This window comes from Danio rerio, chromosome 5, assembly GCF_052040795.2.
Source record: "Danio rerio strain M-AB ecotype USA chromosome 5, GRCz13ab, whole genome shotgun sequence".
Classification (NCBI taxonomy): Eukaryota; Metazoa; Chordata; class Actinopteri; order Cypriniformes; family Danionidae; genus Danio; species Danio rerio.
The window spans coordinates 19,810,303-19,834,706 of NC_141025.1; the positions used below are offsets into that span (position 1 = coordinate 19,810,303).

The following is a 24,404-nucleotide window of genomic DNA, read 5'->3' on the forward strand; positions in this document are numbered from 1 at the left end:
TCTAGTGTGCACGCAGCGTGTGCACGCAGTTGGGGCTGACGCAATCATCATAGCAGCGTCAGCCAATGAAATATGCAATCGGCTACTGTCAGGAGTAGGGTTTGTCTGCGGACTGCTAGACAGGGGCATAACATAAAGGGGCCTTGGGGGCGTAACTGGAAGTTATGGAGCCATGTCAAACCATGTTATCAGCAAGATGGCACTGTACATCAGTTATTAACATCTACACCCACTCCACACCTAAACCCAACCATTAGTTATTAACGTCTCTACCTACCACAACCCAAAAACCCAACCATTATCATTATAAACGTCTACACGTTCCCTAAACCTAAACTTAACCATCAGTTTTTAACGTACAGCCATGAGTTGCAGAGGCTTTCATACTTGACAAGCTCACCATTGTACTGTTATTTGCAACCTCAGGGGGCGACCCCGAGTAGGCTTAACTGTCATGACAAAACGGACGAAGCGAGTGGAGTTGCTAAATGAACGAATTTAAAAATATATGAAATGACTTGGTTGTGGATAAATTTGGAGAAAACTCATGAAAATATTCTCCGGTAAGTATTTATGCCATCTTGCCAACAACCTATCATTGTAACATCTTGCATGGTTCAACGGGATCTCGATAACTGCAAGTTATGCCTCTAACTTGCAAGTTACGCCCCTTCATCTAACACCCCTGTCTTGTAGTCCGCAGACAGATACACTTGACTGTCTGAGCTGGGATATTTGCATAACGCAATATTATTGGCTGACGCTTCTGTTGGCGCTTGAAAAGTTAGGAAATTCCCAACTTCTACAGCGAGCAGCGTCGCTTGACAGATCCACAATTCAGTTCTGCAACACTTAACATCTCCCGTTCAAAGTGAATTGAAATCGTTGATGCTGACAGCCCATGTGAACGAGGCGTAACTACACATAGCAACAACATGTAGCACAAGCTCGTGATTGGTCGGCTTGGTATCGGTGATGAGTGTGGGTGGTGCTGAGAGCCGCGAGTCTGAGCGAGTGTTTACAAGTGTCGAGTCCTGTGAAGGAGCTCTAGATGGAAACTTTTGATAGCACCAAACTTTCAGATGTTTATCTTATAGTTAAAGTTGTTGCACGTCTGTCAGATCCCAAGTTTAAGCTACTTGTACAGTATAATAGGACAGCGTTCAGAAAAACAAAACACCCGGAAAGAAACTCGACACAGAGGAATAAAATATAACTTACTGCAAAGCTAGCGTTTAGGAAGTGTAACTGCAGAGCAACACAAACAGCACACAGAAGGTAAGGCAAGGCATGCGTGGGGGTCATGGCGATCGCTCGACGCAGAAGCATAAAACAGCTTTTATACCCCTTTAAAAAAGAGATTTTTTGCATAATAGGTCCCCTTTGTACCAAAACAAAGTTCAATTTAACCACCTTCACAAATGTTTTTTTTTTCCTTGTACAGTCAGAAAAAGTGAGTAAAGTTACAAGACTGTGCACTTTATTTATCGTTCATCAATAGAACATCAAATACTTTCCTTTAACGTATACTGTAATAAAATAGGACTAGAAATGCATGCAACGTAAAGGCCAGGACAACAAAAATAATTCAATTCTCGACAATAAACTGCAACTCATTTTCAATTGACCAGTGTTGGCACTACAAAGCATCAGTTAACAAAACAGAAAAGTAAGGCTGGCATTGATACAACACTAGCAATAACTAAACTGTAAACCTTTTTTTCTTCTCTTACAATCGTATTTGAGAGGTATTCAGACACTGCATATGCCGATGCTACTGTACCATTCGTTTTACACTAGGGAACACACGAAAAAAGGGGTCTATTCAGCTTGTATGTGGTCAGTGCATGTCATACAGGCCCTTCCAAATAGATCATAATCAAAGGCACTAAAGCTTTACAAAGCAAAGATCAACAGGCCAGCACTACACCAAGAATAATGGGCACCAAAGAAAGAGTTCACATGATCTGAAAGTACCACAGACTCGTTTCCTTGAGATATTTGTCAAGTTAAAACGAAATAAAAGCTGAACTACCTGGAGCTTTTTCCGTTTCAGCACATATTGTTTGGAGTTCTGGCAAATGGATTCATCTCAAAAGCCGTTGAGAGAATTGCACAAACATGATCTATAACCTTGAGTCTGAAATATCAACCATGATGATGATGATGGACACCGATTTCCGACATGTTTAAAGTGCACTTACAACACTCTGAATCCACAATCATCAAGTCTTACAGCTTTTATGACATTCACAGATCCGACTGGCCATCTGCACTCATTATCTATCAATCAATCAATCAATCAATCTATCGATCATTCGCCAACTTTCTGTACATGCTCAAATTTCAGATTCACGTCTCTCAAACAAACCAGAGTATCATCTGTTGTGCACGATGAACTTTGTCAAACTCCAAAAGTAATGTAATTAAAAGTGCAAACAAATACATATTTAAAAATGATAAATCACATTTATTGAATTAAAAAAGGGGAATATTTTCACATGTTATTATACTCCTCCTCTTTTTTTAATCCCCCTCCAAACACCTAAGGCTGTTGTTAACAATGCATTAATAAACACCTGCTTTTAGGATTCAGATGTTGGTCTTTCCTTTAAGAAATTTAAGGCAGTTTTCTTTTTTCCAATTAAAGAATAAAAATAGCTTTTGGCAGTCAGGATGCCTTGTTTCTTTTCCCTTAAAAACACATTAAAACGAGCATTTTTGTGCTACTGTCGGTTAACTAGCAAAAAGAGCTATATTTATTATTTCAATTTAGCTCTGGGTTTCTAGATATAGTGACATCGTTTTATTTCTATCCCATTTCGAATGACTGTTAAACCCAATGATAAAAAGCTGCTATTTGTTGGTTAGTTCACCACAAAAATAAAAACGTTGGTATTAATTACTCCCCTTTTTATCATTCTAATGCCCTTAGACTTTAGTTCATCTTCAGAACACAACTACCATAGTTTAGATGAAATCAGAGAGCTCTCTCGTCCTCCATAGAAAGCAATGTTTCCTTGACCAGAAATTTAAAAACAGACCATTCAGTGCCTTTATTAGTTCAATCAGAAGAGTTAAAAACTTAAATTCAGCAAATGGACCATCAAAAAAAAAAAGTGACCTTCAATTCAAGCTGACAGATACTTCGGATGAGCCTGTGCTTTTGTTTCAGAAGAAGTTGCACGTATACATTTGTGCAGTGTTTCCCAACCCTGTTTCTGAAGGCACACCAACATTTTCAACCTCTCCTTAATCAAACAAACCGAAATTAGAACATCAGCAGAGTCTCCAAAACCTGAAGATAATGGGTCAGAGACATAAAAAGTTTGTACTGTTGGTGTGCCTCCAGGAACAGGGTTGGGAAACACTGCATTAGTGTAATGTTCTTGTGAATATGAGCCCTATACTGAAGAGAAGAAACAGTTGAATAAAGTTGCTATCTTTGTTTTATGTGCACACAAAAGTATTCTTGAAGCTTGATAGTATTCCGATTTAACCACTGAAGGCAAATTTGACAATGTTTTTTGGTACCTTTCTGGATAAGTCTGACCATTGCTGTCTATGGAGGATGAGGGAGCTCTCAGAATGCATACAAAATATCTTCAAGTGTGTTCTGAAGAAGAATGAAGGTTTCAGGGCATTGGAACAACTTGAGGATGAGTAATTAATAGCAGAATTTTCAATTGTGAGTGAACGAACCCTTTAATTTACTTGCCCACAGGCCACCCAAGATGTGACATTTTCTTAAGAAGATGATTAAAGAAGATTGAGCTGAAACCGTTGTTATTTTGTGACTCATAAAAGCCAAGTCAAGAGTGACTAGCAGTTAGAGAGACCACAAAAACATGTATAGATAAAACAAAATGAACATGGCTCTAGGCAATACATTGAAGTCTTAAGAAGCAAAACGATTGGGCTAAATACTGACAGCATTATGACCTTCACAAGCTTCCTGTTTTGTTATGACATCAGTCAAATGTTGAGAATCCACTACAAGTCAATCCTCTTAATTGAGAATGCATACTCAAATATTATATTACTGTTTTTACATATAGGTTGCAGCATCATGGATAAGTATAAGTGACATTTTGATAAAAAATACATGTTCTCCATTGTTAACATGCAAACAATGTCATTATGTAATTCTATGGGCTATAATGTCGAGGCAGTGGATAATAATAATAATAATAATAATAATGTTCAGGTTCTTACACATAATGATTGTTTCACTTCATAAAACCCCAATGTATCATCAAAAGTCACCAGAATTAATTGTGTTGTCTGTATATGTTTTTATGACTCTCCTTAGGTGCCAACTTAATACCTATAGACCAGGGGTGTTCGAACTCGGTCCAAGAGGGCTGGTCTCCTGTACAGTTTAGCTTTAACTTGCTTCAACACCCCTGCCCAGAAGTTTCTAGTATACCAAGAAATAGCTTGATTAGTTCTGGTGTGTTTAATTGGGGTTGGAATTAAAATATGTAGGACACCAACCCTTTAGGACTGAGTTTGGACACCCCTGCTATAGACTAGGGCAGTAGTCTTAAACTTAATTCCTGGAGAACCACAGCTCTGCATAGTTTAGCTCCACCCACCTCCAACTCACACCTGCTGAATAGTCTAGTATTCTTGAACAGCTTGATTAGTTGGATCAGCTGTGTTGGAGCAAAACTGTGCAGAGCTGCAGCTCTAGGAATCCAGTTTGAGATCTTTGGACTAAGGCAGGGTTGCCCAAACATGGTTCTGGAGGGCCGGTGTCCTGCATATTTTAGTTTCAACCCCAATCAAACACACTTAAACCAGCTAATCAAGCTCTTTAGGTATACAAAAACTTCCAGGCAGGTGTGTTAAATAAAGCTAAACTATGCAGAACACCGGCCGTCCAGGACTGAGCTTGGACACCCCTGGACTGAGGTTTCAGTTAAGGAAATCTTATTTAATATTCTACAGAAGAAAACACAAAGACACCATGGATGACCTGATGGTGAATAAATAATCAGCAAATTCCTTCTTTTTTTTTTGGATGAACAATACTTTTAAGTAGGAAATCGTTCATTTCCATTAAAGATACGGTTTTGAAAATCCACAGATAAATCTCAAGCACACGTTCGCACTCACACGTAGATAAAGAACAAAACAAAAACAAAATAAGATAGAAAAGGTCTATACATCCATCACAGATCATCACACCAGGTGTCATACACAAAAGTACCGAATATATATATTTATATATAGATCTTATGATTGAGGAACCCCGGGAGATGTGCATATTTATATTATTTGAGCCGTGTTCTATGAACCTAAGAGCTTACAAACTGAAGGACGGCCTGTTGCGAGATCCTGTCTGCGGTTTCGCGCGGCACTAGGAGCCCATTTTGAGCAGATTTTTAATGGCTTCCGTTACAACATCGTTCTCCTCGGGGAAAAAAAGATCCATCCTCTGAAACAGCCCACACTGGATTTAGTTATATTTGTTATTTCGGGTTCAGTTGGAAATTTGCGGTGGGGCTGGACGGGATGGAGAGCGTATGTTAAATGGGAGTATCTCCGAAATGTTTGAGGCGGATGCGCTGGATGTAGCTGACAGGGCTGTAGTTGGGGTGAGCGGGGCTGTAGGTGGAGTGTGCTGGACTGTAGCGTCCGGGACTGCAGTTGTCTGGCGAGCCCATGTGTCGAGCTGGGCTGAAGCGGCTCACGGGGGACATCAAACCGCTCACTGGAGAGCCAGGAGTGGCCGAGAGAGCCCTCAGATGGCTTTTGTGCACTGCAGGAGTCAGCCAGCTGAAAACATAAACGCAGACCTCTAAGTGGACAGACATTTTTAAACACCAGAGGGGTTGTTAGGGGTTGTCATAGATAAACTGATGGAAATTTCTTTTTGAGGTTGGTGAGATTTTTAAAAAGCTTTTGGATCGTTGTTTACTTTCCTTCTCTCTCTATGTCAAGATATACAATAATACTAAAAATGTTTGATATCTGCACATTTTTGGAAAATCCTATAAATAAAGTGTTTAAATAAAGCTTCTGAAAGATTTATCTTATGCTCACTAATGTTGCAATTATTGCACAAAAAAACACTCGACTGCAATTTTCTTATTTTTTCTTTCTGGCTTTCTGGATACAGATTTTTGCAGATAATGTAATTATTATTTTATAATATGCAACAGAATTTTTTGAATAACTATAATTGACAGATTACACAATTATATACTCATTTCATTTTTGTCATAATAAAAAGCTGAATTATTTTTAATTCATTTTTAAATGAGTATAATACTTATTTTTTTAATTTTTACTGCTTTTTATTTTCACAAAGATTATATGCTTATGAAATATAATTTGAATATTATTTAAAATATACTGATTTTCTTATATTTTAGTCTTGTTAAATCACTTGCTGACAACTTAAACATGTCTATTGTTTTCTCTCTCTCTGAAGGCAATCATGAAATATTTTTTACTTGTGCAGGAAAACTTCTTTTCAGCTTGAAAGAAAAGAAGCTTCTTTTTTTAGCTCTAAAGATTACAGTAAATATCAAACAATGATTTTTGTTTAAAAAGATTTTAATATGCAATTTATTTAAATTATTATCATAATTTCAAATGTAATAATCATTAGTCTTCAGTGTGTCATGAGTGTTCTGCTTCTTGAAATTTTTTTGTGGGGGGAAGAAGCATTTAAAACAAGCACTTGCATGCATCTTGTGTGAAGTTATATTTGACTTTTCTGTCAATATTTCTTAATTTTTTGCATACACACTGAATTAAAGAACAAGATACAAACATACCTTTGCATTTCTGACAGTGAGTATGTCTGAATTGTGCTCTTCCATTTGTGAATGCTGGGAAACTTTAGAGGGTCGAAGTCCGAGACTCCTAAAGCTGACAAAACCTCTCTGTCCAACTTGGTGGGTGAATCCCTGAATAAAAATAGAAAAAAAGTATTATGGTTTAGGCTAGATAACTAAAAAAAAAGGATAAGAAAAAGAAAAAAGATATGTAGCAACTAAATGTAAATGTATGTTTGCAAAGCTAAATGTTCAGTTTATTTCAGTCTTCATTGTCACATGATCCTTTTAGGCCACTGTCCACACAAACATGGCTATTTTCAAAATCATTTTTTTCTTTGCAATTCACCTGTTTTTACACACACACACACACACACACACACACACACACACACACACACACACACACACACACACACACACACACACCACCACCACCACCACCACCACCACCACCACCACCACCACCACCACCACCACCACCACCACCACCACCACCACCACCACCACCACCACCACCACCACCACCACCACCAACAGAGTATCGAGGTGACTGAAACTTTCTGAAACTTTTCTTTACCCAAGCAAAATTTTGAAAATTTTCCAAAACTCCAGGTACATTGTGGTTGTGTGTATACGAAAACTGGTTTTTCACCTCATGTTCATCTCATGTTTTTCACCTCTGCTAAATGACTAAATGTAAATGTAAATGTCATGACATCAGCGTGTGCAATGTTTTCTCCTTTCTGATTGGCCAACACAGCTGGGTTCGCATCAAGCGTGGAAGATACGAATGAGGCAAATTCCTCATTCGCACCACGGGATGATAATTCATCTCTCTTCTCATGTTTGTATTGACTTGTATGCAGTTTACTCATGAAAATACTTAATTCCCCAGACCCCAGTTGATATGTGAACCCAGCATGAAAGTGTCATCATCTCTTCTTGTTGGTTCAGCATGCTCTTAACATGATGCATTTAAGTGCGATTTTGCGAGTGGAGAAAACTCTGTTTATAAAAATACCAGTGCACCTGTGGACATGGCCTAAAAATAAGCAAACCAGTGATATTACTACTAGCAGGAATCTGTTGGAAAAAAAATATCAGAACAACTGCATGACATTCATGCAGAAGTGTAAATTCGCCTTAAAATGCACGTGATCCGGAAGTTGCTGAGACTTTTATTTTAGACTATTTCATAAAGGGGCGGGGCTTTATTTTTCACATCATTCTCTAATCCCAAACTAATGGTAAAAGGGGCGTGGTTAAGGTTATGTAAGCCATCAGGTTGACGTCAACAGAAGGGCCTCCACTCCAAAAGCAGAAGCTGATGGCCAGACTTTAATTGAAGTTTACCAGAACAAACACATTGTTCAGTCCATTAACTTGTATGGATTAATTACTTACTATAAGAATAACAATATGAGCTAGTAAAATAAACTTTGTATATTTTGATTTCACTCAGACTTGGTGGGTGGAAGTGGGTGCATGGCTCTTTGTAACAGGGGTGTCCAAACTCGGTTCTGGAGGGCGTCCTGCATAGTTTAGCTCCAACTTCCTTCAACACACGTGCCTGGAAGCTTCTAGTATACTATTATTAGTGGGGGCTGTAACTAAAATATGTAGGACACTGGCCCTCCAGGACTGAGGTTATGACACCCCTGTTGTAAAATAATACAGCGCCATCTGCTGTTAAAAATTAAGCCCAGAATCTATTCAAAAGAGAGAATAGCAATACATTTTTAAAACCTCAGAACCACCGCTCTAAATAAAACAACAAATACTCTGTTAGATAGTAATTTCCCACACCCCTAGTAAAGACTTCATACTGAAACACATTATAATAACCACAGACAAGCTCTTCTCACCCTTCAATGAAGAGTCCTTTGGTCACTCTTGGAGGAGTCCGCAGTATGAAGTCCTGAGAGCTGTCGAGTGATCTGTAGGAGCTGGAAGACCCCGAGGAGCTGAGGTCTCTTCCCCCATGATCCCAGGACTTTGACCTGGCGCAAATCATGCGCTCGCACCCTGAAGTATCTATAGTCTGTTGGTTTATAGGTTCCAGCCGCTCACTGGCCAGAAAGTACTCATCTGAACTCGCGCTGGACCTCACGTCCACCTCATTTCTCCTCTCCGTTCCATCATTCTCTGCTGCCCGCAAAGCAGACGTCCTGTCTTTCTCAAACACAGAGTCGTCTTCAGAAGACAGCGAAAGGCGTCCCAGTCCAGAGGTGAGCTCTGTGGTCTGACGTTTCCCTCCGCTCCTCCTCCTCTCTCTGTTTGTCCTATCAGGCTCATCCAGCAAAGACATCCTCTCAAACTCTGCCATTAAGTTTGAGATTGGTGACAGCATGCAGGAATTGGAGGAACCGCAGATACGAGGCGATACTTTGTCCCCGTTTGGAGTCCTATCACCGGAGCCCTGTTCGCAAAGGCCATTTTTACTGCTGGAGATCATGGATTTCTCTGAGAGCAGCAGATCCTGCTCTGCCGCCGCTTCTATGAGGTCAGCGCTGTGGGACACTGGGAGGATGTGAAACTCCAGTCCTCCTACTGCCCCCTGCAGGCCGTCTTTGGAGCACACAGAAGAAATACTGGTGAGAGCAGCGTTCTGCCGGTTCTTGATCTCCTCCAGGCTGATGTCATCACCCTCATCTAGAAAAGCCCCCACAGAGATGGAATTACAGAACTTTTTCAGTTTGCCTGCAATTTAAAGGAGGACAATATTACAAAGTGAATTATATCCCTTGGTCTTGGAATGCAGTTTAATTCAGAAATACTTCATCATTATCCGTTTATCATACTTTATTGATTGTGCCAACATGCTGCCCATGAAATGTTTATTCATACCTAATTTGTGCTATAACTAGCAGTAACTATGATCACATTCAGCAATCTGTCATCATATCAAAAGATTTGTTTAAATCTCTTGATAGTCGTGAATGCTATATGAACTGGTATCAAAATTTTTGTCAATATCCATATTGCAGTTTTGCAGTCAGTGGTCTTACCTGGAGAGGGTGTTTTAAACCTGTTGCTGGTTTCATTCTCTCCAGCCTCGTCATGAGCTCGCTCCCTGAAGTCCTTTTTACTGAGGTATTCTTCAAGCATTTTCAGGCCTTCGGTTGACTGCAGATCCACAAAACTATCCAGGAAATCCCAGTACTCTGCCCAGGGGTGACCGAGTTCATGGGCCAGATCTCTGCTCACGGACAGGACATAAATATCTAAATCAATGCTAAATGACACTTTACTAATGCCTAAAGAACATGTGTATAAGTGTATAGAATAATGTAAGTAATGTTCGGATTCTTTAATCATATCTTAGAACAAACCTGCCAACTCTTTCTGCTCCTCGGTCCGGGTCAGACTTCAGGATGTTGTGAAAATGGTCTGCCCGCTCTCTGGGAGGAGTTTTCCACGCTCGTCTGAACTCATCCGCCTAGAAGCCCACAATTTTGATCACTCACAGAAATGGAATTGTCCTTATGTCCTGTTACATAAATAATATACTTATAAATTCTACATTAAACTTACTTTAGATGGACTTAAAGGTCCAGCAAAGGCCCTGACTGCCATAACTGGATCCTTTGGACTTCTGGGTAACCATGGCGAAAGGGATTCCATTGGCTCAGGAGACCAAGGAGCACCAATCACAGCCTGGGAGGAGTTATCAGTGGCTCGCAGCAAAGGGATGTACAATCGCTCTGTGGCCAATCAGAATTCAGCATTAGTCCATAAAATGCACTTGATCTACATGTTAAATTAAATACAACAAGTAATATCATCAGCTTACCTTCTAAATATTCATTTATTTTCTGTTTGACTTCTTGAACTTTACCCTTTTCTTTCATTCTTTCACAAATAACCTAAATAAGGGCAATACAATGAGTAGTAAATAAGCTTTAATAAATTATGAAATCCTCATATTGAAATTTAATGCGTCATGGTTGCTTTACCTCACAGGGTTTCTGGTTATACTTGTTCTTGCAGTTCTTGTCAATGTCTGGATGAGAACAGAGTATGTTTACAACCTCTGGGCAGCCAAACTTGCATGCGAAGTGAAGAGGTGTCTCAAACCCCTATGAAACACAAAGGATAAATTATTGTTTTGAATCGGTTACAAATCTTAATAGGACATCTGCCTAAATATGATTTTAGGACTCAACGGCATGTTTCAGACACAAAAGATGTCAAACATTGGCATCAAAATAATCCTGGCTTATATGGTAATGTCTCTGAATGCATTCTCCTCATAAAACGCAACCCAACAAAGCATTGCAAAGATTTAAATCTGCAGCTGAACTTATAGAACATTCAAGGTAACAACCAGATGTCAATGTATCATGGAAAAAATGAGGATTCATTCAAATGTATCCACACACAATGAGTATGTTTACATGGACATTGGACACCAACACTCCAATTTTAATATGATTAAGACAATACTCTGATTAAGAGTCTACCATGTAAACAGCGATTTTTGATTACTTTAATCCAACTAAAATCATAATCAAACTAAACAGAAATCGAATTAAGGCATGTGGAGTATTCCTATTTTAGTTTAATTATTAAAGTGCAGTACAGACATGTAAACATCTTAATCGAACCGGTTTGTAGTACTTTTGCAACAATTTGCAACAGAACACACACAGCATTTACCAGGTGTTTGATGACAAAAAAATGAGAACAGCTTTAAGCAAAAAAAGCACATTTTTGGTTCTAGCAGGAAACGAAGACTATGCTTTGAATTTTGTAAAAAAATTGACATTATGAAGTGCCTTGACTTTGAAGTGACTTTGTCGCAAGGGCATGAATGCAAAGTTAGGGAATGAAATAATTGCCTGTTGCTTAAGAATTTGTCTCCGCCATTGTCTGTTTGTACGTACAGTGTGAGAAATTAACTGAAGTTGAACTTGTCGTGAAACTAAAAATTAAACGGCCACAATCACATATGGTGCCATGACCAACAAGAACTGTTGTTGCATGAAACGCCAGAGGAAACTAGCATCGAATGGTGCCGTAATGACATTAATCGAACTGCTTACTACAACATGTAAAACAGGATCATCAAAGGAACGTTCAAAATGCAAGTCATTTAAACACCCTTATCGTATTAAGATTATTTATTCAGATTAAGGCAAAAGATTAGATTACTGATGTGGATGTAAACATAGTCAGTGATCCGATGTATACTAAAGTCCCAAATACATAGACCCAGTATAAACAAAATTGAAAAAAAGAACTGAAATGACATCATTGCCAAATCCAGCCAAAAGGAGGTTTGTTTTGACTTAGATTCAGCAGTTTAAAGCAGCTCACAAAAGCAAAGTTTTTGGAAAAGTTAGTTTTGGCCCTAAACACTTTTGAGCTACCATAGGTCCGCTTATTCACACAGATCGTGGAGTTATACAGGAGAAAAACATCCAGCACAACAACAAGTTAGTAACATGAAACAACTGGAGGGTCGGGTAGCAGAGCTGGTACAGATGTATCCGCACCTGTACTAATGCTCGCTGACAGATTTTAAAGACTCCGGACAATAAGCACAACCGCTACATGCCACATCAGATGAAATTCTAAACATTGTTCCACTTGGTGTCTATCCACGCCAAATAAACTGTTATTCTCTCACAGTCGCCATTGTTGTTGTGTTTAGGAGTCTACTCAAGTGAAGTGACACATTTACAACACCACCTACTGCAGTGTGGGGGGGTTGGATTGTTCAAAACAACATACAGTTACTCAGCCTTTTCAAACTTAAACGACGACCAAAAAGAACTTTGTCTGAAGTTAATTAGTTAATCACTGCTGTCATTTTTTATTTCTGTTTATTCTAATGCAAAAGCTGCTACTCAGCAATCTATTAAAAGGTTACCCATATGTAAACAGTTAAACAACATAGAAAGATTAGAATGCAACACTTACAGCTTTGTCTGGTGTATTAAGGTACAGGTCTACGATATAGCGGATGCGTTTCTGCAGCATGCTCTCCAGGTCATCTGGGTACATAAGCCGCATGAATTCTGGGTTCTCAAGAGTGTCCAACAGGATCTGAACAATCCCTGGCTGGTTCTCTTTAGCAGCCACATGCATTACGTTATACCTGCAGCCCTCCTGCAGTCACATTTACAGCAGAAGAACATAAGAAAAGTACAATAAAGTAAACAAATACATCAACATTCAGGTAGTTAAAAAACAGCATTCAAAAAATTTTAATAATCCTAATTAAAAGCATTTTTTCATTAATATTTCTATCCTGGCTGTGCAACTACATTTTGTTTTGTGCCACTACTGGCAGGGATGGGCAGTATTTATAATACAAGTATTTCAAATACGTATATCAAATACAAAATAGTGTTTTGTAATTTGTATTTTATGATGTTTATAAAAAGGGCTTAACATTTTGTATCAAAATACTTTAGTGTCTTGTATTTTTAAAATACTTTGTATTAAGTCTCTCTAATTGGTGCTTTCTCAGTTATTTTTATAGCCTTAAGATCAGAGCAAAAAATGTATTAACATTGAAGGATGTGGTCAATAATTGGTGCATGGATGTAAATATGCAACACACAAAATACCAGACAAATAGCAGGGGTAGATTTGGGAGCAAGGTCATTGTTTACTTCACTAAGTTAATTTAATGGTGAAGGGATTGATCCAACAGCCCTCCTAATGGAAGGTTTGTGAAGAAATTTCATGGTACCTCTTAAAAGTATTTTGTAGTATTTTTAAAATACAGTATCTTAATTTGATACTTGTTTTGGCTCCTGTATATTGTAGTTTATTTTAATACATGTAAAACCGAGGCATTAGGTTTTTTTATTTTAGAATACATTTCAATGTATATTTGCCCATCCCTGACTACTGCCAGTATGATGAAAAGAATTGAAACTGGAAAGGGATGGGATTGGAAAAGGTCTGACAGTTGGGAGTCAAACTTGGGACACCGCAACAACATTATAGCACACGTCACCACACTGTCCACTAGGCTATCGATGCTTACAATTTGTACATCTCTAGAAGTCATAAAAGTTGTGTGTTTTTATTTGTATAAAAAGTTTTAGGATGTTTATTTTTCCATTGCAAATGGCACTGAAACTTTTTTTTACCAATGTAATATTTGATACCATGGGGAACAAATTCAGCAACATTAAAAGTATGCAAATTAAGTAATAACTAAATAACTAAATCATATAATGCTTATAGTAGGTACGTCAGCAGTTGTTAAGTCCAAAAGGGAATAAATTACAAAAACATTAATAATAATAATAAGCTTAATTTCATCTTATTTTCTGATTAAAACAAAAGTGTTAAAATCTTAATATTACCATTAATTATTCATCTCTCTGAAGGTGAGAAGAGAGAGTTCGAGAGAGAAAAAGCCATCAACACTAAACAAAAGCAAGATTGTATAATTTTAAATCAGTGGTTCTCAAATTTTTTTCATCAAGTACCACCTCAGAAAAAAACTGTCTCTCCAAGTACCACCAAAATGAGCAGTATTGAAATACAGTAGTGTAGTAGGCCCAGTAAAGCAGCTAAAACTCTGCACAGTTAAAAAAAATGTGGCAAATTACCTAAGAAATATAGGCTAGATGTCATATATGGCATACTATATACATCATTTTGAAAATAAATAAATTTTGAAATATATGTAGCATGTACATGCCATATTTCATTCCTTCACGTACCACTAGAAGGAAGCCCGCATACCACTAGTAGTACACGTACCACAGTTTGAGAACCACTGTTTTAAATATTTCAGTATCAATATTTTTGACAACACTAACGTGTGGTTATACATTGTGATCAACAAATGATGAGGTGGTTACTTTTTTAGTTCCTGTGGTTTTTGTTATTGAAATTAAATCTGTAATGGATCCAAACTAACGTTTCCTGCTACATCAAGCTACTGTCAAATGTGCATTGCTAACAGTAAAAACTTGTAATATAATTAATATTACATGTGCAGCACTATCAAACCAGGTGTTTGTGCCACCATCTGTAAAACTTAGTGGCATCAGTGCCATTGCTCGCAAAAGTTAGTCTGAAGCCCTGAAAAATATATCACTGACTGGTGGGAAAAATGGGGAAAAGTTTGATATTAGTAAATAAATAACCAAATATTAGGATACCAGGAAAGTTTAGAATAAGACTTTGAACGTTGTAATGATCTCTATATTAAGTAGAAAAAAGAGCCAACAAATAAGTATCCAAACAGATCAAGGTACAAAATCTCTCACCTGGACTACAGTAGGGTTGTCTCCTGACCCGATGAGGTAGCGAGGGTTGCTCCACACCAGCTCAGTAAAGCCCAACTCGTCTCCCTTTTCCACAGCCTTCCTCAGCTTAGCTGTCAAATCCTGTGTCCGAGGGCTCTTAAAACTGTTTGCTTTCTCCCTGTTGATTGTGTCTGCCTCTATCATAGAAGGGTGGTCTAGTTTTAACAAAAAAATTTATATTTTTAGAATATGCATACGTTACATGTAGAATTAAATTTAGTCAACTAAAAGAAAATGGTTTTCCTAAAATAAACATTTATCTTAATGTAAACTGAATTAAGAACTTTGCTTTACATGATGACCTTAATTAAAATCTGAAATGGGCTTTACATCCGAAATAAAGATTTTTCTAGACCTTTGCTAAACACCAGGCCGGGTTTGACAGGAGAAACACAGGGAGTGCTTTTACTAGGCGAAGGGTAGTAGTCACAAATGCCTTTGGCAAACTTCTCAGCATCCTCACGATTGGAGAAAGCTTTAAACCGAGCCCCCTTCATCATTTTAACAGCCTGCAAAGCCTCTTTCTTATCCGTGTACACATGGGCTCTCTCTGCAGAGGAAGTGGAAAAGAAAAATCAGTTTTAGTCCAACATAACAGGTCTGAGTCAACTGTACATGCCTGTAAATGCTTACTATACTAATAATAACTCTACAATAGTGGAAATAACCAATTTCTAAAAATGTATGATTTGTTTCATATTACTTACACTAAAATGCCTTGTGCAAGTCTTGTTTTTATTTCAAGAAAGTAATACTTAAATTAAAATAAATTGCAAAGATGCATTAAAGAAAGTTCACCAAAAAAAAAAAAAAATTGATGGTTTATTTATCCTAAAATGGTTCTAAACCTTTATAAGATCTTTATGAGATTCATCTGTTAACACAAAAGAAAATATTCAGAAGTATGCTGTAAACTGATGGCCACCTACATCCAAAGTATTTTTTTCCTACTGTGGAAGTCAATGGCTACCAGCTCCCAACATTCTTCAAAATATCTTCATTTGTGTTCAACACAAATAAAAGAGTCAAACAAGTTTGGAAGAGGTTTACTTGTAATGATTCATTTCACAGCCTTGGTAAGACTTTCAAATTATTAGTTCATTTTGGTGGAACGTTTTTAATTTTATATATTTATATTTTTTATAAGTATACAGGATTGATCTGTCACCAGAGCCACCTGGAGACACCTCAGATATAGGAGATATTTGTGTATGATATTAGCAAAGAAAATACTTTAACAAAATAGAAAGTCAGATCACGTGCCTGTCTCTGAAACCAGGATTAGGAGCTTAAGTTGCCCATGGAAAAAAATGTGATATGGTAAAGTTTGGTATAACAAACTAAACATATTTTTTTAAATCTGGAACCCAATTATGTTTTACATCAGTAATGCTGACTTGTAACTCATAGGTAGGATTGGTTTGTCTAGCTGTGGAGCCTGCACATTTGTCTGTAAATAATTATTTTTTTATATTTAATTCAAAATTTGTTGTGTCCGACTGTGTGTATTGTGAAATGGCCTTTGTACCATTCTGCTAAAGCAATAATAATAAACACATTTTTTTTTTAAAATCCAACGACCCCAAAATTTTGAACTGTAGCCTGAATTATTTTAATTGGAAATCAGAAATAGCTTTATTTCCAGGTATGTTTACAGATACGAGAAATTTGTTTTCATGACAGAATTCCACATTGCAACAGAACAACAGTGACACGACAAAAACACAGATAATAAAGGATTGTAGTAAATAGAGAATAAAAATATACAAATTGACAATTGTATGTACAGGTATATCACTATATAAACAATATAGTATATTGTTAATAATATATTGTATATGTTGTTAAATAAATAAAAGTGTATGTGTGTATACATTGTGTTGTTGTTACACAATTAATATCAAGTGAGTTGGACTGCCTGAGAAAAGACATTCTTTAAACATTATTCCTCATATATTTGACCTTGTGATGTTTAAATTAACAGAAATAAAAGCTTACCATTCCTAGCCAGCACATCCTCCCACAATGGACACACTCCGTAGAAGGTGGGTGACACCTGTGCAGTTTTAGAGGGAGTCTGCGTGTTCTCCACATTACAGGCGCACACTGTTCCACTCAGAGCCTCTTCCTCTGGTGGATTAAGGCCCATGCCGTACCCGAAATCCCCATCTTCGCCTGTGACTGCATCTGGGGTTGCTGAAGCGGCACTGGATGGCACCACACTCCTGTCCAACGTGGCACTGTTATCACCACCGGCGTCAGGCTCAGTAAGTCCAGCACTCTCCACTAGAGCCCTGGCAAGCTTGCGCTCAAATATGGCTCTAGTCGTGGCAGTGATGGGGCCACATTTCAAGTTGGCTTTAATGATCTCCTCCCTCAGTTCATCAGCAGTGAGGCCTTTCAACCTGCTCAGGACAGCGTCCATGCTTCTGCTGCAACGGCTATCTGATTATAGAGAAAACAAAACAAACATTTGTCTCATGCTGATGAACTCACTTGATCAAGACAGCATCTTAAATCCTATTCTTCTTTACTATATTGACCTTCTTCAATGCGGAAGTGTGCTCGTTTTTGCAACTTACGATAGAGTTGACTATGGAAGAAATGACTAGCAATAATAAATGACAGAAAACGGTCAAACTACTTGCTCTACAAACAAGTGTGTTCATGACTATTCATGAAAAGATGAGTAATATAATCAGACAATATCCGTTTGCAACATCAAGCAGCATAACGAGCTATTTTCAACATCTAAAAAGCAAGGGAAGTGAATGACACCGGACGTCTCGAGCCAGAAAGATTCCAATGAATAGGATTCCAACAGATTCTAAGGAGTAAGGTCAATGGAATAGTAAACAAGCAGCATGTGTGAATTCCCAATACTCACAAAAGAGCATGTAAAAAGTACTCAAATGACCCACTACTTCAGAAGCATGCATGTGACATCTTGATATCCCATGAGGCCACAGGAGAGAATTCGTGAACAGCATTGAAGCAACTACTTTTTTTGAAAGGTCACATGATAAAATGACAAATATGTCTGGATTCATTCATACTACATGCAATAATCGCAAAGTAATTATTCAAACAACGTGCCTACTTAAACAGTGTGTGATTTTGGATGCAGCCCTTATGTTTTGCTCACACTACTAGTTAGAGCTGTGCGATTAATCGAAATCAAATCGCAATTTAAAACGTTGGGATTAGTTAAATCGCAAGAGGCTGCAATTTAGAACATGTATACATGTACACAAGAATAACGAATAACATCTGAGGTGAAGTGCTTCAAAACCAGTTCGCTATGCTCCAGAAAATTAAACATGCTAGACTTTCTGCGATGGTGTCTTGAGGCATTGTAGACATGCTATTGGTTGTCGTGAACTATGCCACATTACACAAAAGGAAACGATTAAATGTTGTGTCACAACGTCCATTTGTTGTTTACGACTCCCCGCGACACCCTACGTCAAGGAAATCGTGCCGAAGTTGTGTGATCTGACCGGGTCTTAATAACTAGCCAATTGAGTGAGTACACTTTCGTTCTGCCCAGAACTGCACAATTGAACCCACAATTTTAAAAAAAGAAAAAGAAAAAGCGCCATCGAGTGTGATTATGGCGTCTGCCTCTTCAGAAGCATTAATAGACTAATTAATATCAAAGAAAAACAGCATTTGTAATATAAGAACATTTTGGTTTTGGTTTAAGTCCCAGACACCAAACAAAAACAGGTCATTTTTAAAAACTGTAGCACAATTGTTAACACAACTTACAGATTATTACGCTAAAGCTTAAATTAAAATCAGTTTGAAACTTAAAATAAATTCGTAAATCAAATTGCAATAGGTCAAAAAATAAATAAATAAAAATTAATTAATTAATTAAAAAAAAAAATTTAATTAATTAATTAATTAATTAATAAAAAAATAAAGAAATAAATATGAAATAAATAAATCGCAATTAGATATTTTCCCCAAATCGAACAGCCCTACTACTAGTGCTTTAAAAAACGTATTATAAAAAACTGAATTTAAAACGGTGCCAATAGCCTAGTGGTTAAGTGTGCCAACAAAAAGCTCTGTGGTGCTCATGGCAATCCGAGTTCGATTCTCTACTCCCTCTCTCTACTCCCAATAGTTTCCTGTCTGTAACCTCCATTGTTCTATCCCAATTAAAGGTGAAAAAAACCCTAAAATATAATTATTAAAAAAACTAAATTTACATGATAAATGTTTACATACAGAGTGGACAGCTTAATTTAAAGAAGAAGAAAAAACTTAATAAATAAATTATATCATATTCTTTATATTACATTTTGACAAATACATTTGCTCAACCTTAGGTCACCCAAGATGCATGTGACCGTTAAGTAATTTTCTACTTTGGCATAAACTGTGCTATAGAAGGCAGGTCAAATGCAACTGGAACTTTGAGAGGCACAAAAACATAAGGTAGGGCTGCACGATATTGGAAAAATCTAACATTGCAATATTTTGTTATTCAGCTATATACATTGCGATAAAAATCCAATTTCACCAGATGACACGAATCTCTCTATTTGAAAAGAATTTATAATATAAGATGGATTCTGTAGGGCATAAAATATAATGAACAATCCACAAGCTTACATAAAGGCAATAAAGAAAAAGATACAGCTGAATTAAACAGTGTTTAATTGTTTTCAGAGTACTCAAACAACATTCAGGTATATGGTAATTAAATAATTAAATGTAAAATAACGGTTTGTAGTTTTCATTGTAAAAATAATTTAAAATATTCATTGTTATTAAAGTTACAAGCAGTACAATTTATTTTGCCAGAATGGTAATTAAATAGTCCTCACACAATCACTAGGGCTGCACGTGTTCCTGCAAATGAGTTAACAGAACCTGCATATGCTGTGAATAACAGGTAATAAAGTTGTAAATAACATTCAGTTTGTTGCACAGAGTCATCATTTCAGAGCCAAGCGTGAAGTATGATTTGCATGTGTGTCTTAGGTGACAGCAGCCATGACATGAGCTGCACTTGACGATGAAAGTGAAACTGAAAGCACGAACATCTTTTAATTGATCATATCGCATTGTAAAGTTATGATTACGACAAGCATTTGATATGTTTTTTTTTTTCATGTCCAACACAGAGTGTGCGAGAGAATAAATGTGTAACAGTGTCACTATAACAACTCTAGCAAATATAACGTTTAATATAATGCAGGAGAGAATCTGATGATGATAAATGTCTGATTTTGCCAGTTAAAAATGGTATACTAATGTTGTCAATGACCGAATGGCACGCATATGTCTCAAACATAATAGTTCAACTTCAGAATTATGACCAGTTGTATTCTGATGTGGGCGAGGCAGTGGCGCAGTAGGTAGTGCTGTCGCCTCACAGCAAGAAGGTCGCTGGGTCGAACCTCGGCTCAGTTGGTGTTCCTGTGTGGAGTTTGCATGTTCTCCCTGCCTACGCGTGGGTTTCCTCCGGGTGCTCCGGTTTCCCCCACAGTCCAAACACATGCGGTAAAGGTGAATTGGGTAGGCTAAATTGTCCGTAGTGTGTTTGTGAATGTGTGTGTGGATGTTGACGGCTGGAAGGGCATCCGCTGCGTAAAAACTTGCAGGATAAGTTGGCGATTCATTCCGCTGTGGCGACCACGGATTAATAAAGGGACTAAGCCGACAAAAAAATGAATGAATGTATTCTGATGTCATCACTTTACTGTGCATTATTGACCAGGACCAATTTAAAGACTGTTTAAGTCCATATAAAAAATATATAGCACTTTAACCAACATTAGTTAAAATTTGTTTTATATTCGTATATTCATACATTCTCATTAATAACATAATTTCAATAAAGTATTCTTTGCAAATTCTAAATAGGGAAATCATATGAGCAGCCAATGACTATCAAAGTACAACATTGTTCACAGTCAATTAGAAACTGCTAATGTTACTTAGAAGTTATACTTGCATGCTAATTTTGATCGAATATTCAAAGTAACATAGTAAATAATCTAGAGACTTCTAAATAAACAAATGTGCGAATATAAAACCAACTTTACCTCTATTAAAAAAAAATCACGATTCTTGTTATTAGCCAGAATCGCGCAGCCCTGAAAGTCACAGACTTAAAAAAAAAAAAACACGTAAATGATCAATTACAATAGACTCAAAATTTTGAAGTCACGATGCGACTACTGTAAATTATCACATTGCAATATTGATGCTGAAACGATATATTGTGCAGCCATAATATAAAGGCAAATTAAATGTAACACTCACTGCTCCTAATGATAAACTTAAGTCACTTATAAAGCAAAAAGTTGGCCTGTGCAAGAAACTGAATATTATTCATTCATTTTCTTTTCGGCTAAGTCGCTTTATTAATCCGTGGTCGCCAAAGTGAAATAAACCAACTTATCCAGTATATCTTTTATGCAGCGGATGCCCTTTCAGCTGCAACCTATCACTGGGAAGGATATACACACACTTTCTCGCACACATACACTACAGACAATTTAGTTTATTCAATACTCCTGTACCGCATGTCTTTGGGAAACCCACACAAGTACAGGGAGAACATGCAAACTCCACACAGAAATGCCAACTGACCCAGCCGGGGCTCAAACCAGCAACCTTTTTGCTGTGAAGCGATCGTGCTATCCACTGCGCCACTGTGAACTAAATATAAATTACAATATTAATGCATTTAGCAACAGCCTCAGAAAAACTGGGTTAACTCTGTCTTGCCAGTACATATTTTATGCACTCGTTTATGAATCACCAAAGACCACAGTCTCCTTCATCCTTGATGACCTGAGGGCGAATAAATCAACAGCCTTTTATCATTTTTGGAAGAACTATCCCTTTAAACCGTGTTTAGAAACCCAGAGCAAGTTACGTTTAACTTAAAAACAAACCATAAAAATTTCAAATAGGAATAATAATCCAAATAAACTGATTAAATCCAAGTTAATCAGGAGCAACACAAAAAAACAGCATATTGTGTCTGTCCAACGTAAATACTGATCTGAGAAATTGATTCAGACATCCCCCTTCATTATTATGAATTTAAATCATACAAGATAATGTTCACCCTGTCCAGAAACAAAGTTGCACCATTATGATACATATATGGAACTGTAATAAAATACTTCCTCGATGAGAATAAAACACGACATGACGTCATGGCACGTCATCGCGGCAGTTAAACTGACAACATCAAGCCCCTTTGCATTGTTAGGACTCGAAAAAAACGTAAGACATGAAGTGCAGCTGCTCAAATCGAGGCACAGGGCTCGTCTGAACTAAACTCCTCCAAATCGCACCCCCTGTGCGGCAAACAAACATCCGTAACATATCGAAACTTTATTAAGACCGAAGTGTCACGCCCAAACTGCCATCCATTGTAGTTTTTGTCTGTATATTACATGAACATGATTAATGGAGATGACAGACCCAAACAAAAGGGTAACAAAATTGTCACCAGTCATCTTTGCACCACTTACCATCTATCAGCTGAACAGTGACGCCGTTAGTGTTGTGAACGCGCAGATGTGCATGTGTGATTTATTAAACGTTTATATGCGCGTGAATCGCGCGGACGCTCTGGAAGGGTCGCATTGTTTACAGCTCGGTTTGCGCATGCGCGTGGCACCCTCTGCGCACACTCAGTACGCCGGGCAAGGTTCATGTGTTTCAAACGCCGGGTAGAGTGGATCTTTTCAATGACTCACCTGAATCGATTCACAAAATAAGTTTGAATGATTCAATCGAACTTAATTTATTTTGGTCTGAAATCTGCTGTTAAGATTTATGATTGAAGAGATATCTTTAAATTAATGCACATGTCCGTGTGGGTCAGTATTTGCAGAAATGCAAGATATATAACTTGTAATAATAATATTTAATATTTTAAACGAGTATATGGAGCTATGAGTCGAATCTATGAATCACGCAAACCGATTCACAGTAAATTTGAATAATTTAAACCAATTTTAAGCTAAAAATGTAAGTGTATCCACTTATCTTATCTACAAAAAACAATAAAGAGATTAATTAATAAGTATAAACAGTCCTTATGTTATTTTGTAAAACTGCAGATCTGTAAAAAAAAATAATACAAATTTACTTCTTGTAATTATTTACTATGAAACATTTTTACATAACTTTGTGCATTAAAGACATTTATTAATAAACATTCGGTGTAATGAGACCCAGTTATGTCATAAATGTAGTAATGAAAAAATGACAATTGTTTGAAACGAATTGTTCGAAAGAACCGATTCACATGACAACTTATCATCAGCTTTAACTCATATGAAGTCAAATCTGTGTTAATGACAACCAACAAAATAGCAATTAATAATAAATTATGACCTCATCACGTGGTATTTAACAATGACACATTAGACTCTGCTATGTGTGTGGGGGATGTTAAGTTATTAGCCTAATAAGAGAAGTTGATATATTACCTCAGCTTGTTTCTGCAAATTTTTGGAGGCTGCAGGTGGACATGAGCTCCAGACCAAAGAGCTCCTTACATGCTTACTTTCCATACAGCCATGCGAGCTGACATTTATTCTGGCAGCTAAATATCTCGCGCTCGACAACCGCCTTTTCTACACATGAACAGCGAGAGGAAAGCACAAGTGGAAATAGGAGGCTAAAACAAACCACGCTAGTTGTTTCAAAGTAACGTCTGAGAAAATGTGCCTCCCGGAAGTCTCTCTTACTCGACGAATCATGGTTTGCAGTTGAACGGGTTTCAGCAGCGCTACCAGGTGGCCAACTGTGTATATATTTTGACCAAAACTGAAGTTATATCGAAAATATTTTAGCCTGCCTTTGTTTTGAAATTATTTAAGAGTTTTTCAGGCAAGAATTCAGTTGTTTTAAACTCGAATTGGCAGTTTATTTACAAAGATATCGTAGATGTGCCTCAGCTTATGTGCACTCTGACCTGCAGCCTGTCAGCGGGAGCTTCGTCATCACCTCCCTCGCCGAGAGCAGCTTCAATCGGCCAGTCCATCACGGATGCACCGCTGGATTGCATCTGTCCATTAGTTAAAACATATTTAATCCATCTTGTGTATATCTAATGGGCAGTTTTTGGTCAATTAAATCTATTATTTTTTTCTCAGGTGTATTATTTTGGCAGTGTTATTTTCTTACGTGTTATAATTGTCTTTATGTTGTTGTACGATGTTTGTCTGTGTTTACCAAATTGCCTTACGTTATCTTTATTTCCTTTTGTTTACGTCTCGTACTTTATACTTGTATAATGTCCATTGTAGTTTATTCAATCTAATAATCAAAGACACAT

At 37.3% G+C, this 24,404-nt stretch overlaps 1 protein-coding gene across 9 annotated transcripts; it reads right to left on the reverse strand.

The window, feature by feature from the left end:
• Positions 1–1,463: 1,463 nt before the first annotated feature.
• Positions 1,464–23,851, reverse strand: ankle2 (ankyrin repeat and LEM domain containing 2). 9 transcript variants are annotated; one of them, XR_015490318.1, is made up of 14 exons: positions 23,554–23,851; positions 17,075–17,521; positions 15,432–15,626; positions 15,038–15,231; positions 12,720–12,908; positions 10,751–10,873; positions 10,588–10,660; positions 10,329–10,498; positions 10,127–10,233; positions 9,803–9,993; positions 8,660–9,494; positions 6,792–6,923; positions 3,411–5,784; positions 1,464–3,221 (listed from the first exon to the last, which is right to left on the reverse strand). XR_015490318.1 is itself a non-coding variant. In XM_087252134.1 (13 exons), exons 2-13 carry the CDS (start codon positions 17,499–17,501, stop codon positions 5,535–5,537), a joined length of 2,838 nt encoding a protein of 945 aa, XP_087108260.1. In that variant the 5' UTR covers positions 17,502–17,521; positions 23,554–23,851; the 3' UTR covers positions 1,464–5,534.
• Positions 23,852–24,404: the final 553 nt, after the last annotated feature.

Bases quoted from the DNA above. Each gene is read 5' to 3' on its own strand.
- ankle2 (XM_087252133.1), bottom strand. From the start codon at position 17,501: ATGGACGCTGTCCTGAGCAGGTTGAAAGGCCTCACTGCTGATGAACTG. The intron at 15,232-15,431 runs GTCTAGAAAAAT...TGTTAAAACTAG, and splicing joins CGGCCTGGTGTTTAGCAAAG to ACCACCCTTCTATGATAGAG. The intron at 5,785-6,791 runs GTATGTTTGTAT...TTATGTTTTCAG, and splicing joins TCACTGTCAGAAATGCAAAG to CTGGCTGACTCCTGCAGTGC.